This window comes from Canis lupus, chromosome 4, assembly GCF_011100685.1.
Source record: "Canis lupus familiaris isolate Mischka breed German Shepherd chromosome 4, alternate assembly UU_Cfam_GSD_1.0, whole genome shotgun sequence".
In the NCBI taxonomy this organism is placed as follows: Eukaryota; Metazoa; Chordata; class Mammalia; order Carnivora; family Canidae; genus Canis; species Canis lupus.
In genome coordinates, this window is record NC_049225.1 from 23063795 (window position 1) to 23080825 (window position 17031).

The following is a 17031-nucleotide window of genomic DNA, read 5'->3' on the forward strand; positions in this document are numbered from 1 at the left end:
TTCCAGGAGCGTCTGTTCCCAGCTCAGATCCACCGAGGCGCCTGCACCTTGTCAGAACTCCATCTGTCAGGAATTTATTACTAATGCATTTTATAACAGGCTTTATAATAAGATATTAAAGACTGTGGCGGCATCCAGCAAGCATTCCATAAATATTAATAACGCCTTTAGAGATGGCACCTACGGTGGAAATGGTAGGGCTTGTTGCAGAGCTTTGGTTGAGGATGCAGAATAAATACAGAAAAAAAATTGAGGGTACACCGCGAAGATGAGACGGTATGGTGTGCTTTCCCCTGACTCCTATCTCCCATTCTCTAGGTGTTTCAAACTTCTCTACTCTTCTTTCTCCATAACTTTTCCTCTGCAGTGTCTTTTTCTCTCTCTGCTCCTTCCTCCTCCTTTCCTTCCCTCTCTCTCCTTATGAGTGGTCTCCTGCTCACCCCCATCACCCTCTGCTCCCCAGCTCTGCCCTTGCACCATCCCCTCCTGTCTTCCTTTGTCCCCTGTCACCTTCCTCTCTCTCCCCCGCCCCCTCTCTGCCTGCACCCCCACCGTTCCAGTGAGCACCCCGAGCCACCTCTGTGGAAGCCCGGAGTGTAATGTAACTCACACTGCATGTGAGAAGCGAGCTATTTATCATTATTATTAACGAACAAGATCCCTTGCACAGCAGAACTTTCCCAGAGTCTATTCCCTTGTCACCCCAGGAGTAGCAAAAAGATTTATTTGTCTCTGAATTGCACAGGGTGGTCCATTTACAGCAGGTCCATCAGAAGTGATGTGGAGCTTTACCGGGAACTGGGAGAAGCAGGGACCTGCCCTGTCTGCGACCTGCCTAGAGGGCCCATGTCCGCCCCCCATGGGGGGATTCACCTGGCAGGGCAGGAGTTTGGCAGAGGGTGATGATTAAATGAGGATGATGCTTAAACACTGCTTCCTGCTTCCTCGGAGGCATGGGTGGGGCGTTTGGGGGAGACTTCCCTTGAAGACCCAAAAGCTATGAGGGAGTGAGCAGGCCTGGGCAAGGGGAGGAGTGGCCACAGAGGAAGGAGTGCTGGCAGCAGAATTAGGGCAGAGAAACAGGCCAAGGGGCCTGGAGCCTTTCCTCCAAAGACCAACTGCTCCTTTCCAACTAGAAGCTGGACTCAGAGAGCCAGTTTCCACAATAAATTTGGGAGGAGAAGTTGCCCTAGAATGGGGCAGCCCACTTCAGCTGAAATGGGCCTTTTTGCCTTGTCTCCACAGCCCAGACTCGCTCTGGCAATGGCTCTGTAGACCCCTGAGCCCCAAGCCTAGACACCAAAGGGATACCTTCCCCTTGGTCTCCTTGTCTCCAGGTGGGCAGAGCTTGGCTTTGTAGGGCATCTCCCCTCCAGGCCTGTCTCGGCTGGTTGCGTCAAGCCTGTGAACAAGCTGTCCCCTGCCCACCCCTGCCACCCCCACATTCATGCTGATCATTGCAGTGACCTGACTAGATTTGCATGTTAAAAGGAGTATCTGGGGACACTTAAAAAAGAAAGGGAGCCAGCACTCATTCATCTAGGCTGTTTTATTCTTCTCCCCATCATTACGTCCCTTGCCCCCAGCAGTCTAGGAGCTTTGCTTTCTGTGGCCCAGCCTGGGCATTAAAAGGACGGAATCCCAGTGGGCCAGAGTCAGGCTGAGCCTGGGGCGGAGCTGCAGGAATGAGGAGGCCTTGCCTGAGGCTGGATGCATTCTGGGGGTACCAAGGGGGAGGAAGGAGCCGAAACCCATGAGGACAGTGTAAGCCAAGGGGGGAGCCACAGGAAGGACAGCCCAGATGAAGTCTCTGCATCACGTCCAGGGGCAGGAAGTGAAGTCCAGATGGGGTCTGTGAAGACCCCTGGGAGGCTCTCAGATGCGCTTGTCTCTGCTTTTCTTCCTCACTGTGCTCTGTTACCATCACTGCAGATGGGCCTCCTCGGCCCTGTAAATGCTGGCTTCTGTGTGGCACTGCCCTTGTCATGGTGCCCACTCCAGCCCTAACTGGATAGCAAGAACCTTCTTTTTCTGGTTCTGCAGAAAACTGATTTTACTTGCCAGGCCCCACCTGATTGGCCCATTTGAGTCAGGTGATTACCCCTGGACAAATCAGATGTGGCCTCCGTCTGAAGTCACTTGGTTACAAACTTGGCTGCCTAGATCCATCCCCTTGAGCAGAGCTGTGGGTATAACGAGTATCTTGGAAAGAGTGTGGGCAGGGAGGCAGTGGTTAGCATCTCGGGGTGGGGGCTGGTGAATGAAGCACTATATGTAAGGCCGGGCATCATATTTCCAGGCGTGGCTCTGCCCTTCACCACCTGTGAGACCTAGAGCAAGGCACAGCCCCTCACTTTTATCCTCGGTAGTCTGGGGAGACAGGACTGGATAATTCCCACGGCTCCTTCCTGCTCCTACACTCAAGCCGTCCCTGAGTGGAGCGTGGTCAGGCCTGGCCTCCAGGCACCCCTCCCACATCTTCCTAAGACCCCGGCCCTCCGATCCCACTGGGGAGGGTCTCCAGAAGTTCTCCTACCCTGAACCTGTCTGTAGCAGCCATGAGCAGCCGATCAACAAAGATATTCTCTTTCTGAATTTTAAAATGTCCATTTGTCTACGTTCGTGATAAAGAGATTGATTGGCTGTTTTTAATACCCCTCTTTAAATAGAGCTCATCTCACACTGCTTATGATGGTATTTTATTACCATAATAATAATTGCAACGACCATTTATTGAGTATTGCTCAACATTGCCGTATGCCTGGCTCAGCGAGAAGCTTTTTTTTATTTCCCCACACCTTGTCTTGCGTAATTCTTTCTCACAACCCTGGAGGGAGGTAGCTGTTAACAGCTCCATTTTTACATTTTTTCCTTTCCACAGGGAAACTGAGGCCAAAAGAGTGAATTCAACAGCATATGTTTGAGGTCTCCGATCAATAAGCGGAAAAGCTCAGGCTCAAATGTAGGGGGTCTGACTCAGAGTCCATGCTCTGGGCCACCGAGTTTTACTGCCTGCAGCATACTTGGAAGCCCAGATACACCTGGCCTCAGAGAGGAAATCTGCTTGCGTTGAAAGTGTAGACCTTTAAAGCGGCACATCTGCACATTTGCATGAAACAGCACCTGGGTGCTTGGAGAAGCCCCCAGTATAGGTGCTGATGAGCACCCCACATCCCCCCCGCCCCATATCCCTGATAGACCATGGTGCCCAGGACCTGAAATGCAGGAAGTCAGCATTCTTTTCTCTCCAATGGCTTGTCCCTTCTAAGTATATGAATGGCTCTCTGCCAGGCCCATTTAAAAACCTTTTCTAAGTTATGCAGAAATTAAATGGGTTTTCACTGCAGGGCATGAAACATAATCTAAGAAGGTCAGACACAGGACCATTCCTTCTTTTTTCCCTCTTCCCCTGTCTTCTTGGATCTTGCTTTTAAGTCCTCTGATCAGTTGCCCAGAGAGCCTTTCCTGGGGACCGTAAGGTATGCACGGGTGAAATGTCCCCGTCTCCCTACGGCAGGGGGCTGGAGCGCTGACATTCTCCAGGGAGCCATCCCTCTCTGCTGGGCACGGGCGCCTTGTGGGGTGTGCTCTGAAGTGCTGTCTAGCTGCCTCACAGGAGGCTGGCTGCTGTGAAATGGGGACATGTCCATCCCTCGTGGCAGAAACCACAGGCCCTGATGGAATGTTTTGTTCTGGAGCATGGGGCTGACTCTGGTGCTTGCGTGTGTTGTGTTTGTGGGATCCAGAGAGAGTAGGGGAGAAATCGGGAGAGCTCTGGTTTAGCTGAGAGACTTGTAAAGATATCCTCAAGACCAGTACCGTGTGGTGGCATGTTGGGGCAAGGGGCTGGCTCCCCCCAGCCCAGCACCAGATGAGGTCAGATTTCTGGGCTCTGCATGCGGTGGCCCAGGGTGTGTATTTGCAGAGGGCCTGTGTCCATCAAGTCCCGCAGGAAACAGTTCATCTCAGCTCCAGCAAAGGCATTTCAGCAAAGAGACGGTTACAGAGGGTGGGCAGGGCTAGGGGGCATTAAGGGAGGTTGAGGCACCTGGGACCAGCAGGGCTGAAGGGGGAAGGGGCTGGGATGCCCACCTGAGCCCACTGAAGGCTGCGGCCCGGAAGGAGGAGCTGCTGTAAAATCAAAAAGTGATATCCCTGCCTCTATACCTTTCTCCTCTTGCCTCTTCCCCAAACTCTGAGCTCCTACTAGCACCTTCCCCACGGCAGAAGCCAGCCTGCAAGGAAGCCTGGGGATGAATGCAGTCCATTGAAGTCTCCTTAGGGTGGGAAAGGGGAGACAGAGCAGGGTATTTGGTGCATCTGGGGAGGGTGTAGACAGGGAATGCCCAGCACAGGATTATCGTTGATATTCATAGTGCTTCTGGACACCTGCCTGCCCTCCCCTCAAAGGCATTCTTGTCCACAGTACTCCAGAAGGCACAAGGCAACAACATCACAACTATCAATTTCTAAGCACTTATTATATGCTGGGAAATTTGCACTCAGGAGCTCATGTTCTCTTCACACTAACCCTGTAGGATATTATTAACTTCAGTGGACAAAAAGGGGATTAAGGATCAGAGAGATTAAATAACCCAAAGACACACAGCAAGGCTGGGGTTCTGACAGTCTGTCGATCCCTGAAATCCTAGCACTTGTCCGCTCTGCCCCCTTGCACACTTGATTCTCTTTTGGAGGGAAAGAGAGCATCTGTTTTCCAAGCCACCGAGCCGAGGAGGGAAGGCTTGGCAAAGGAAAAGGAGGTTCAGAAGCCTCGAGGTGTGAGGCAGCCTGCTGGGTTTGAGAAGTACGAGTAGCTCTCCTATCAGAAAATATTAAACTGATAAGAATAGATGGTACACATGATCTTAGCCAAAAGGCCAAGAAGGGATGCCTGCCAGGAAATAAAGTGGGAAGGAGGAGACAGAGACAGACCATGAGGGCCTGTGTTGTATACAAGGGGCACTGGGGAGTCATGGATGGTGTGGAGGAGAGGGGCCTCCCCATCTGCCTCCTGTCTTCTGTGCTGGTGGGAGAAGGACAGGTTAGGAGCCTGTCCATTCAGCCTGACATTTGCCTAGTGACGGGGGAGAGTCAGCACACTCAGAAAGAAACAGTGGCGGGCACCTGGGTGGCTGAGTCGGTTGAGTGTGTGACTCTCGGTTTCAGCTCAGGTCATGATCTCAGGGTCCTGGGATCGAGCCCCATGTCAGGCTTTGCGAAGAGTGGGGAGTCTGCTTGAGGATTCTCTCTCTCCCTCTCCCTCTGCCCCTCCCCCAGCTCATGCTCACTCTTTCTCTCAAATAAATAAATCTTTGAGAAGAAGGAAGGAAGGAAGGAAGGAAGGAAGGAAGGAAGGAAGGAAGGAAGGAAGGAAGGAAGGAAGGAAGGAAGGGAGGGAGAGAGGGAGGGAGGGAGGAAGGAAGGAAAACAGTGACAGCTCCATAGCATTGTTCTCCAGAGGCCCTTTCCAGCCTGACTGGGGATCTTATAAAGAACCCCCTTGCCTCAAGCAGGTGGTCCCAGGAAAAGGCTACCAGCCTTTGGTGAAAGAAGTCACCCAAAGCAGTGACACAGGGCCCATGTCACGGCCACCAGCACAGAGAGGAGGCAGCAGTGTGGGTGCCTCCTTGAAAGAAGCCCTCCAGGTGTCAGAAGGCACCCAGTCATTGTCCCCATGTGAAAAAATACAGGAGCGGGAATACGGTCTCTGCCCTCAGGGAACTAACAGGCTAGTCCCACACTGCGGGCTAGGAGGTACCACCCCTGCTGGCATGGAGCTCAGCATCCTACAGAAGAGGTAGGGAAAGAACTGCCATCAGTGTTTCCGAGAAGTGTTCCATACAGAGCATGAGATCACTGGCTTAGAATTAGCCAGGCCTGAATTCCAGGCCCTCTTTGACCACGGCCTAGCTGTGTGACTTGGGCTAGTTGCTTACCCTCTCTGAGCCTTAGCTTCCTTTTCAAAGGGCAATCAGTCAAGGGGAACAGGGATTGTTTTTACCCTTTTGTCTCTGCGAAGAGCCTCATTAGATTGTCTGTCTTCACATGTGCCCAGAGCCCACTAAATTATGAATAAATTCCCTCACCCTATTTCCCAGGCATGGCTTATGTGCCCGGCACGGTGATGGTCGCTGGGGTGATGGCAGCTGACAGTTGGGCAGAGATGCAAACAGAGCCTGAGGAGGCGCCGACTGCTATAAGAGCCACTTGTTCATGTCTTCAGAAAGGATATGGATGGGACGCCTGGGTGGCTCAGTGGTTGAGCCCCTGCCTTCGGCCCAGGGCCTGATCCTGGAGACCCCAGATAGGGTCTCATGTCAGGCTCCCTGCATGGAGCCTGCTTCTCCCTCTGCCTGTGTCTCTGCCTCTCTCTCTCTCTCTCTGTGTCTCTCATGAATAAAGAAATATAATCTTTAAAAAAAAATGATATTGGACACCCACCGTGTGCCAGGCATCATGCTAGGCAAAGCAGCTAGAGCCCTGTGGCTTGCATGGGGCGCATGTGCTGTGTGGGAAGACAGGCACTGACCAAGGAATTAGAGAAGAAAGGTGAATGATGAAAAATCTCCAGGTGAGGTGGGAACCTTAATATAAGCAGTGGTGGAGGGTGGGGGCGTAGGAGGGGGGCTGGCCTGCTTTAGGAGTCTGGAAGCTTCCATGAGGAAGTTACGTTTAACCAAAGACCCCAAGTCAGAAAAGGACAGGAGTCTATCCACAGTGTGTAGCAGAGGGAATCTGGTGGGCTCCCAGGCAGTGGTAACATCGAGGGAGTCCTGTGGGCCACCTGTGGCAGGCTGCCATGGCCCAGGGATGGCATGTGCATGCCCTACCCCGGGGCAATCCAAGTCAGCTCCGTGGTACCAGGCAAAGCCCTCAGGGCCCCCTGCCACCTGACCGTGGCACACCCCTGAAGCCTCCCAACACGCAGAGTCTCAGGCGCCCCCCAGAGCAGCCTGGGCCTGAGAGGCGACACAGCCGAGAAACAGGGGTTTGGAGACCAAAAGGCCCCCATCCAGAACGCCAGGGTGAGCAGATCATCTTCAGAACTGGTGCTGTTATAGCCACCAGGAGGCCATCAAAAAAAGGGGAAAAAAATAGATACTGCATTTTAAATTCCTCTGAACCCTCCTAGAATAAAAATGACAAAACCGCGGGTCTGGTTGGCTGGAGGGACGCGGTTAATGGGCTTTGGGGGAATAGTCACCGACGAAGGCAGCTGCTCCGAGCACCACTCACCCTTTGGTTTGCTTTGCTTCGCCCCCAGAACACGCCAGTGGGGACACCCATCTTTATCGTGAACGCCACGGACCCCGACTTGGGTGCAGGGGGCAGCGTCCTGTACTCCTTCCAGCCCCCGTCCCCGTTCTTCGCCATCGACAGCGCCCGCGGCATCGTCACGGTGGTCCGCGAGCTGGACTACGAGACCACGCAGGCCTACCAGCTCACCGTCAACGCCACGGTGAGTCCGCCCCGCAGGCCTGTCTCCTCCCACCCTGGGAGAGAGCAACGGTGGCACCAGCATCCACCCCGGCCGGTCAAGGCCCTGCAACAGTGACGCTGGCCATAGTCACAGTAAGAGCAGGAGCGGTGCCGGGCCCAGCGCTCAAATGGGTTGCCTCCATTAAACCCCACGGCAGCCCTCTCCCATACGTGATATGAATGTACCCATTTCACAGATGAGGCCGCTGAGGCCCAGGAGCAATGCAGGTAATTGCCCCCACTGGTAACCCCACAGGGCATTCATGATGTGGGGTGTCCCCTCGCTCTCTGGAGCCTCAGACAGAGGTGGCAACCCAGCAATGTCCTGATAGCACCCTACACGCAGGAGCCAGCGCATCCAGGCATCCCCGCCACTGCTCCCGAGTGGTGACGCTTACATAGGAGGGCCCACCCATGTGCACACCAGGCATCATGCTGGGTCCTGGGAATTCCAGGATTAGCAGGAGAGGGGAGAGAGAGAGAGGAAGAACTGTCCCATTTTATGGCTGACACTGTTGAGACTCACAAGCTGATGAGTAGCAGGGAGCAAGAACCCAAACCCAGTTGGGCTGACACCAGTCCAGGGCCCCATGGCGGGAGTTTCTGAGTTTCCAGATCATCACAGCCCCTTGGCCTCTGCCACCCTGCAGAAGGCCACACCCTAAGTAGGCTCTGAGCCCTGCACTCCTCTCTTGCTTGCTCCTCCCTCTCTCCAGGCACAGCTGGAGTCCAGCAGGCAACAGGTCGGGAGGTGGCCCATTGTCCCTTGGATTTCTGTTAACAAAGCTCAGGCCAACAAGTTATAGGAGTCCCTCTTGACTCTTCAGGACCCATTTGCCTGACACCCAGCTCCATCCCCTGGCCCCATGTCACTGCAGCGGGACTGCCAGTGGCACTGGGGGCTCCACTTGGCAGATCACAGAGCCCAGATCCTGGAGTAAGACACATGGACTAGGTCAAGGGTCTAGTTTGAAAGATGGGGCTCCCCCAGGCTTGGGCAAGGTGTAGAGGGGGCCCCAGGAACCGGGAAATGCATGCTTTTTCTGGGGAGGCCACTGTGGGTACCATTCACATTCTTTCCTTCTCCCCTGGTTAAGTGTTTGTTGCCTGGGAGGTTGTCTGTCCTGCTGTTTGTAAACCTGACTTCTGGGATCAAGGGGGCATGTAAGACTAGAATCTGCTCTCTACACACACCTGCACCTGTACCCTGCCTTGCACCCGCACACAGCCGTGGTACCCCTCCAGCCGCTCTCCATTTGCACACGCTGGGTCCCATTTGCACATGCTGGGTCCCAGGAATGTGCCAATCCCAGGAATGGGTCCCAGGTCTCTTGCTCTCTTTCTTGCTGTGACCCTCTCCCTGTGGAGTAATTTCCATCTTCCATGAAAATGGCTTTGGGCAGGCAGGGGAGGGACCACAGGCAAGAACTTGGGTGGCCAGACCAGTTAAGAGGCCTGGGCTAGAGCTGAGATGGTGAATACAGTTAAATTGCTGTTAATCTTGCAGCCATCAGATCTTCAAGCAAAGGAACAGGAGGGCCCCTTCCTGGCCCTTGATGGCTCCCCCACCTGAAGCACAGTCCCCCTCAGGACTGGTGCTGTGCCCTTGGCTGCTGGGCGTTTCCCCAAGGAGATTCTCCTATGTGGCTTTGCAGGGAGCAGTGTGGGTTCCCAGCCACCACTGGGTGGGCACAAAGCGGGGAAACGGGAGGACTTCCTGGGAACAGCCCCAAGTGACAGCTGGGATCCTGGCGAGGTGCCTGCCCTGTCAGGTATGCCCACTGATCCCCCCACCCCAAGCCATGAGAGTGAGGGAATCCATGGCAGGAGCAGGGCTGTGGCCCTGAGACTGCAGGATGGGGAGGGCAGGTGCCAGGCTGGACAGAGCCACCTACGCGCAAAACCTGGTAATGGCAAATTAGAGCTACTGGCCTCCCCTGCTCAAAAGATCAAGGGACTTTGTTCCTCCCACCCTGGCCCTGTCTACCTGATTGCTTGGGTCCCTGGTGGAGAGCTCTCACCATGGGCAGCAGTCCCCAAGCCCGAGCTGTGGGTTCCATTGTCTTGGAGCCCAAGAAGGGTGTCTCCCCAGTGGACCGTCTGCCCAGCTCCTCCTGCGTCCAGACTCTCCTCCGCCCTGCTGCACCCACTCCTCATCCCTGAAGTCCCTCTCCGTGGCTACCCCTGAGGACTCTTAGGACAACCAGCCCTCCCTCCCCAAAGGCTCTGCTGCACCTCTCTATCTGGAGGGCAGGAGCAGGCCCTAGGCTTGTTGCAATGGGGCCGGCGGTGGGGGGGGGGGGGATGCTTTGCATTGCTCCAGGCACCACAGACCAAAGGAGACCTAATCAGGGGACAGACCAGAGATTGTACAGGCTCAAGGGTCCATGGAAGTCATTGCATTGAGCCCCTTTATCTCACAGAGAAGCAAACAGACCCCAAGAAGGAAGAGAACTTACTCGAAGTGACCCAGCAAGTCAGGGGCTGAGCTGGTGTTAGGGCTCCAAGTCAAATCAGTTAGGGCAGGTTTTTATTGCAGAAGGATCGGAGTTTGAGTCGTGGCTATGTACTTAGCCAGCTGTGTGACCCTGGACAGGTTACTTAACCTCCGTGTGTCTCAGTTAATGTATCTGAACAATGGCCACATGGTATCTACGTAAGCAAACAAGGTTCCAGCGCCCTGCCTGTCACCTAACCTGTGCTCAGCAGGAGTCCTTTCCTGTGGGTCATGGTCATTCATCGGCAAAGGGCTATTTCAACAGTTTATCACTGTAGGCTGTGTATTTTAGGGTAATGGTGTTTCTGGTTTCATTTCTTGGTGAGCTTTCATAAGTCTGAATTTCCAACTGAGTAGGAAGGTTTAAACGTTGCCTGCCTGGCCACGGCGGTGGGGGCGGGGGGGGGGGGTGGCGTGGGGTGGGGTGGGGGTGGCGGGCATGACCCCTGGGGATTGCTTCCTGGAGTCCCCCAAATGTCACAGGCCCTGGAGCTCCCCCTGCTGGTTCTATCAGAAAAGTTACTTGACCAGTAAACCCAGGTGCAGAGCAGGGATGCAGGTGTCAGAGCGGTCCCGCCCATCCTGGCCCTTCCCTTGCTGCCCTGGGATGACAGGGGGCAGGAAGTGAGCGTGGTGAGGGCCGGTGGCCTTCTGCCTGAATCAAGAGATGCTGCTAAGGACAGGCACTGTCTCTTTATCCCAAGCCAGTCATCCCACCCTTGAGTAGTAGTGGGGAGCAAGAAGATGTCTGGGACCATCAGGCCTAGGCCGAGCTGGGGGCAGGAGAGCTGACTCTACCCTAGCCCTGCTTTCTGACATTGGATAAACCACCTTCTGCGGGGTCTTGGGGGCCCCTGTTTGTGTTTTCCTGCACAGGTCCGAGATCTCTGTGGGTTCTTAGGGTTCTTGAACATCCGTGTATTAATGCTCCTCCTGCAGGAGTGTGGGAACACATGCGTACGTGGGCACACATGTTTGTGCACATGGGTGTTGTGTGTGGAGATGTGTGTGTGTGTGTGTCTGTGTGCATGTCAACAATGTCACAACCTAAGGTTGTGTATTCTTTGTCCTCTAAGGATCAAGACAAGACCAGGCCTCTGTCCACCCTGGCCAACTTGGCCATCATCATCACAGATGTCCAGGACATGGACCCCATCTTCATCAACCTGCCTTACAGCACTAACATCTATGAGCATTCTCCTCCGGTAAGCCACTCCCTGGCCCTTGTGAGACTTCCCTCTGAGCTTCTGTTAGGGATGGGGCCCTGTTCGGTTGGACAGGCTCTTGGCATTTCCTACTCCCCTCAATCCCTATGCATGTCAGTGATGGAAATCTTAGCACAAGTGAAAGCCTGACCCCCTCTTCGTACCATACCACCACACCCCATGTCCTCACCCTCTCACTTCATCTCCAGAGGGCTCCAAGAGGCAAAGAAAACCCCAAAGGCTTACTAGTGTAGACAAAGGGGAACAGTTCAGGAAGATTTACATGGGATGATAGGGATGCCTGTGGAACCAGCCTGGTCTAGAGAGATTTGGACTCAGCCACATTCCCCATGGGTCAGTCTGCCTCTCTCAGCCAACCAGTCCTGCCCAAGATGGCAGCAGTGTGCCCTCCACTCCCCAGTCCTCTCAGCCTTGGCTTTTCTCTGGGAGCACACAGGTCCAGTTGTCCCTCTAACTGCTCGATCTTTGGATTTTTCAAGCCCAACTTTTCAAAAGAGGCATCTGATTGATTGTGCCATGTCACAAGGTCACAGATCTCCAGCCAGCCTATAAGTTGGCTGCCCTTAGGCCCTATGTCTGCCTCTGGCCCAGTCACTTGTGACTGGTGGGGGTCTTCGAGAACAAAACATGCTACTGCTTGCTCACTTGGGCTGGGGGTGGAAAACTCTGCTCACCCATCCCTTGCCTGGTAGCCACCCATCTTTTGTGCAAACTAGAATAAAGCACAAACAGTGGGCTGATAAATTAAGGAAAACTGGCTCCTCTGGGTAGCTGCAACCCCTGGACATATAGGAGGGGAGCCGCTCTTGTGGAAGGAAAAACATGCCCTTCCTTTTGAGGGAACTCAGTGTGCTTAGAGGAAGGACACACGAATTGGAGAACAAAGTAGGACACCTGCCTGAACACGTGCACAACAGGGGCCCACCTGCACATCTGCACGGACTCACAGAATTCGGTATAAGGGAGGGGCAGGCTTCCCTTGACCAGGGTGCAGACTGCACCTATAGGCCATCACAGTCCAGGGAAGCACAGCTTCTAGTTTAGAGACTGTGGTCCATCCTGACCCTGGCATCCTCAAAGTGCTATATTTCGGGTTTCAGGTGTGTGTGTGTGTGGGGGGGGGTAGCCACTTCCTTCTGGGGGCCAGGTGTGGGCTGGAGGATCTACCAAGCAAGATGCTTTGTGGTCTCCTGTTGCAGGTGTCTGAAGCTGCATTTAGGGTAGAGCATGACATCTCAATGCCCCCTGCCCTAACCTGCTCTTTCCTAGTGGTCCGTGGACAGCAGCTAAAGGCCATCTCTTTCCAAAATCTCTTTGCTATGCCCATATCTCCTAAGCCCAGGGAGGCCTTCCCTGACCTTTCAGAGGAGATGGGCCCTTCCAACTACGCCTGGTCCCTGGCCATCCCCTTCTTAGCACTCAGGACTCTCAGACAGCTTGCTCAGCCTCTGTTTCCCTGCTGGACCAGAAGTAGTTTGGCAGGGATGGGGTTCTACTGGGGCATAGCACATCAGGGGTGCTACGGATGTGTTTGTGGAATGAATGAATGAATGAATGAGTGATCAAACGAACAATGCCCTGGTCAGACCAGCCCTCTCACCTGCCTGCCATCCTCATCACTCCCATGCCAACTCCTGTTACCAATCCAGAATATACCCGTCTGTTGGTTCCCAGCTCCCTGGCCACATTCCTTAGGATTTATTTTTTCCTGGCATCATCCTCACCAGCCCACAGAAACAGCCAGCCATTGCTTCCCCCCCACACCCACCCCCCACCCCTGGCTCTGGTAAAGTGGACTCTCCCTAGGTTGCATAATTTACTACTGGATTATGGCTGCACCTGTAATGCTCACCAACGTGTGAGCAGGGTATTTTGGAGCTCCCAGTGATCAAGGTGCCTGAGTCTCTGGGACCTGGTCTCAGCTTCCAGTGTGTCTCCCAGGACATTGTGCCCAGAGCTGAGTGCAGAGAAGGCGCTTGGAGCTAACTTGTTGATTGAAGTGAGGATGCGATGGTGGCCACGCAGCCAGAGACACTCAGAGTAGGGTCTGCAGTCACTTTAGCCAAATCCTCCACACTGTGGGCCGCTTCCTCCTTGGCAAATGGCTGGTAATGCAGTAGTGTCTGCATTGGCTGAGGGTTTTAAGGACTGGAGGTCGCCTGCTCCTGTAGAACACCCAGCAAGGCATTCACTCACAGTGGTTATGACTCAGTAGTCCCTATGGGGCTGTGAGGCCACTCCCGCCAATGCCCCTGGAGTTCTCAGGAGGGCAGGTCTGAGCCCCACCTCTTTGGTCATGACTCGGCTCGGGGGAGCCAGACAAGGAAGTAAGTGAGGAGGCTTCGGACTCTCCCCGGCGCCCACAGAGTCATCTCCGGGGCACGCAGCCTGCGTCTGCTCCTCGTCCCCACCCTGGAAAGGAGCGCTCCCGTTGCCATGTCTCTGGCACCTCTTTTTCTGCTGCAGGCCAATTCCCTAATGCTCCAAGCCTGACTTTTCCAGGCTTCTAATCGGTTTCCATGCCTTGATCCGGGCCCTGCTTGTCGCTTTACAGTGTGGAACCCTGGCTTAACTCAGTACTTCCTGGGCCGGCCAGGTCCCTGGAGCCCCGTGGCCCGTGCAGCCCCCTCACCCTGGGGACCCAGGCGTCCCCGCTCCCAGCCTTGGCTCTGCTGGCCCGGGGGGCTCCGTCCAGACCCCGGCCCACGCTGCCTCGCTCCTCCTCTTTATCTGCGGCTCCCAGCATGGATGCCTCTCTCTATCAGCGTATCGGGCCGGCGTGCCTCATCTAAAGTGTATATATTACCTAATAAAATCCTTCTTATTTGGGATTATTGCATCAAATTTTAATTTCCTCACTCGAGCAGCGGCATGTCGGCCTGCCCGTCAGTGAAGGACCGATAGGAGGTGAAAAGAGCGGATAAACTGCACAAATTACTGCCAGCTGATGCCTATCAGCCCTTTGACTGGAATTGACTGGAATTAAGGACTGAGAAATAGGATTTTCTGCCTCAGAATCTGCTGTGGCAGCTCTTGTCGGAAGTCCCCTCCGGCCCCCACGGCCCCCTCCCCGCACAGGCGCCTCCCACTCCCTGAGCGAACTGCGGTCCACCTTTCAAGTCCTTAATCCTGTCATGGCAATGGGGAAGGCGGTCCCCGGGGAGAGAGCTGGGCTGGGACCCCTGAGACCCCGGCCCCATGGGCTCCAGATCCAGCTCCAGCTCCCATCCTGGCCCGCTGTTCTGGAAGAGGCAGGCTGCGGAAGGGGAGACACAAGCTCCTTCTAGAGAAGTCTCAGCTCCTCTCAGATCTGCCTGGACTTTCCCACCGGTACCCGAACCTCAGAGGTTCGGCTTTGGAAGCTCTGCTTGGCTGTCCCAGGGCTGGGTGGCTTTGGCCTCGCACACCTCATCCACCTCTGTCGGCGGCGCACCTACTGGGCGCGGAGCCTTGGGCCTGTCCCCTCTGCCGTGGAGCAGTGGAGGCCCCCAGACCCACCCCAACCCAGGCCTCCATTCCTCAGTCACCCTTGCCCCAGCCACTCACCACACCTTGAGACTTTAAGCCAATTCTGGAACCCTCTGAGCCTGTTGCCTCCCATACCCCCATGGTTTTGGGGCTTGTGAGGAAAATGCAAGAATACCCATGTTGGATGTCAAACACGGTGCTTGGCACAGAGTAGGTGCTTGACCAGTGCTGGCTCGTCCCCGGGCTGTTAGCCGTTCTCTCCATATAATACCCAGAAGATGCCTTAGCTCCAGGGTACGGATTCTGAATCTGGGGTGCTAGGGAGCCTGAATGGGCTATAACTGTGTGGCACACCACAAGCATGCATTGTCTGGGAAGAGGCACCACGGCTTTCATCAGATGCTCACAGGGGTCCCGGTGACCAGTGACAGTCACTTTTATGGCATTTGCTGTGTACCAGGTATGGTGCTAAGCCCTGTGCACCTACCAGTTGCTGAGGGGTGGAGGCTGTTATTTTACCCATTTTATAGACGGGGAGAACAAGGCAGTGAGAGGTCAAGTAGCTCACTCAGAAGATTTGAGCCCAGGTAGCCTAGCAACAGAGTCAAACTCCTAACCCCTTCAGCATACTGCTCTTCCCGCCACAAGGAGCAGGGCCTCTGGAGGCCTGTGTACCTTTAGCCTCTCAGGGGAGCTTCATTTCTGTACAACGTGGGTTCCTGTGATGGGAGGAGCCCGTGGCAGGGTGGACCCTTCTCTGAGCCTCCTGGGCCTGCCCACCTGTGAAGCCATGTGCTGGTGCGTCCCCCTCATTCCCGCCCCCGTCTGGAGAGCCAGCCAGTAAGGGGCCTGGCTCTGGGCCCAGCAGGGGCCACGTTTCTCCATCCTCTCGTCTTTGGAAATAAGTTTCAGTATATTGAAAATATAATTACTGAGACTCTGAAACAAGAGCCGTGGGATCCCAAGAGCCCCCATTCCTCCCCGTTAATTCCTTCTTATAACATTTCCAGTCTTTGTGGCTGCACTTGTATTAAAAGCTCAGGGTTTTATTAAAAATGGATTTATTTACCCAAAAAGAGATAAAACCCCAAACTTTGTCAGAAGCCTGTTGGCTTTCACTTCCCAGCAGGTCAGGTGTGGCTCTTCCTGGGGAGAGCTGGGCCCTTCTGTCCTCTGTCACCCAATTGCCCACTGGCCCCCCTCTGAGCCCCACTTGCCCATGAGCCTCCCGGCAGCCCAGGGTGGGAGTGTGTATGGGGAGATGCTCACAGGGCTCTGAGGCCTGAGGGTCCTTCAGCCATGAAGCCCTACCTTTGCAAAGGCCACCACTGACCCCTGTTCTGGTCCTCCCAAGGTGTCCTTGTCTGTAGGCCCACCCGGCTCAGCCCAGCCACTCCTGGGTTGTATGTGCCTGGGAGCATGCAGGTGCCCCTTGAGGTTGACTGTGTAGTGACTTTCTGGAAAGGTGCTCTGGAGACTCGGGGCCCAGTTAACCTGGCAGTCTAGGCCCTGCCCTCAGCAGACCCTGATACTGGGACACATTTGGGGCCCAAGACAGGGCTCTAAAAGAGGGAGTTGTCCCCGTGTATGGAAAGCCCATCCTGGCACCTGAGCCTCACACCAGCGTCCCACACTGTGGGGACCTACTCCTGGAGACAAACCCAGGCCTCTCCTATGTGAGGAGTGGGCCCCCCAAAAAGAGCCCTCCGTGGGGTGATGTTGGGGGAAGCAGTTCCTGCAGGCACTGAAATGCTTCCCAAATGACTCCCCACAGACGCCTGGGTCTGGGGCCATTAGCAGATATTACAGGGAAAGAGTCTGTCTTCAGATCAGAAAGCCTGAGAGAACAAAGGTTAACAGGGTTGCTGGGGTTTGGTTTGGTTTTTTTAAAAAACCACTTTACTACATCGAGGAGCCTTTACTACACTGAAGCCCAGAGGAATAGTGGGATATGCAAGTTGCCCCAAATCTGACATGAGCTAATGCTTGCGAAGTGCTTAGATTAGTGCCTGCCACATAGCACGGACATTCCTAAATGGCAGTTATCGTTATTAAAGCAGAAACCTGGTGTGGAGGTGGCATCGCTGGGCGGGCAAGAGCATTTTGGAACCAAAGTACCTGACTTTGAGCCCTGGCTTCACCTTCCCTTCCTTGCAGTGGGACCTTGGCAAGGCCACTTAACTTGATCAAGTTCCTCGGTTTCCTCCTCTGGAAGACGAGGCTTGTGGGGTAGGCGTGAGGGCGTGAGGGTGAAGTAAGTTAGTCCATAGAAGGCATTTGCAGCGGCACTGGGTGCAGAGTGGGTGCTGGCGAGAGAACAGGGCCCGTGCCGCTGGTGCCTCCTGGTCTCTGGCACAG

At 54.7% G+C, this 17031-nt stretch overlaps 1 protein-coding gene and 1 pseudogene across 6 annotated transcripts in view; one reads left to right on the forward strand and one right to left on the reverse strand.

Annotated features, from left to right (window-relative positions):
• Nucleotides 1-17031, forward strand: part of CDH23 (cadherin related 23) — a 365507-nt gene that overhangs the window by 122768 nt on the left and 225708 nt on the right. For all 6 annotated transcript variants that reach the window (XM_038534255.1, XM_038534260.1, XM_038534256.1 and 3 more), the window contains exons 6-7: nt 7268-7462; nt 11056-11184. In XM_038534255.1, coding sequence (XP_038390183.1) covers nt 7268-7462; nt 11056-11184 — 324 coding nt within the window. The remainder of the gene's footprint in view (nt 1-7267; nt 7463-11055; nt 11185-17031) is intronic.
• On the reverse strand, nt 4777-4892 carry LOC119871716 (annotated as a pseudogene).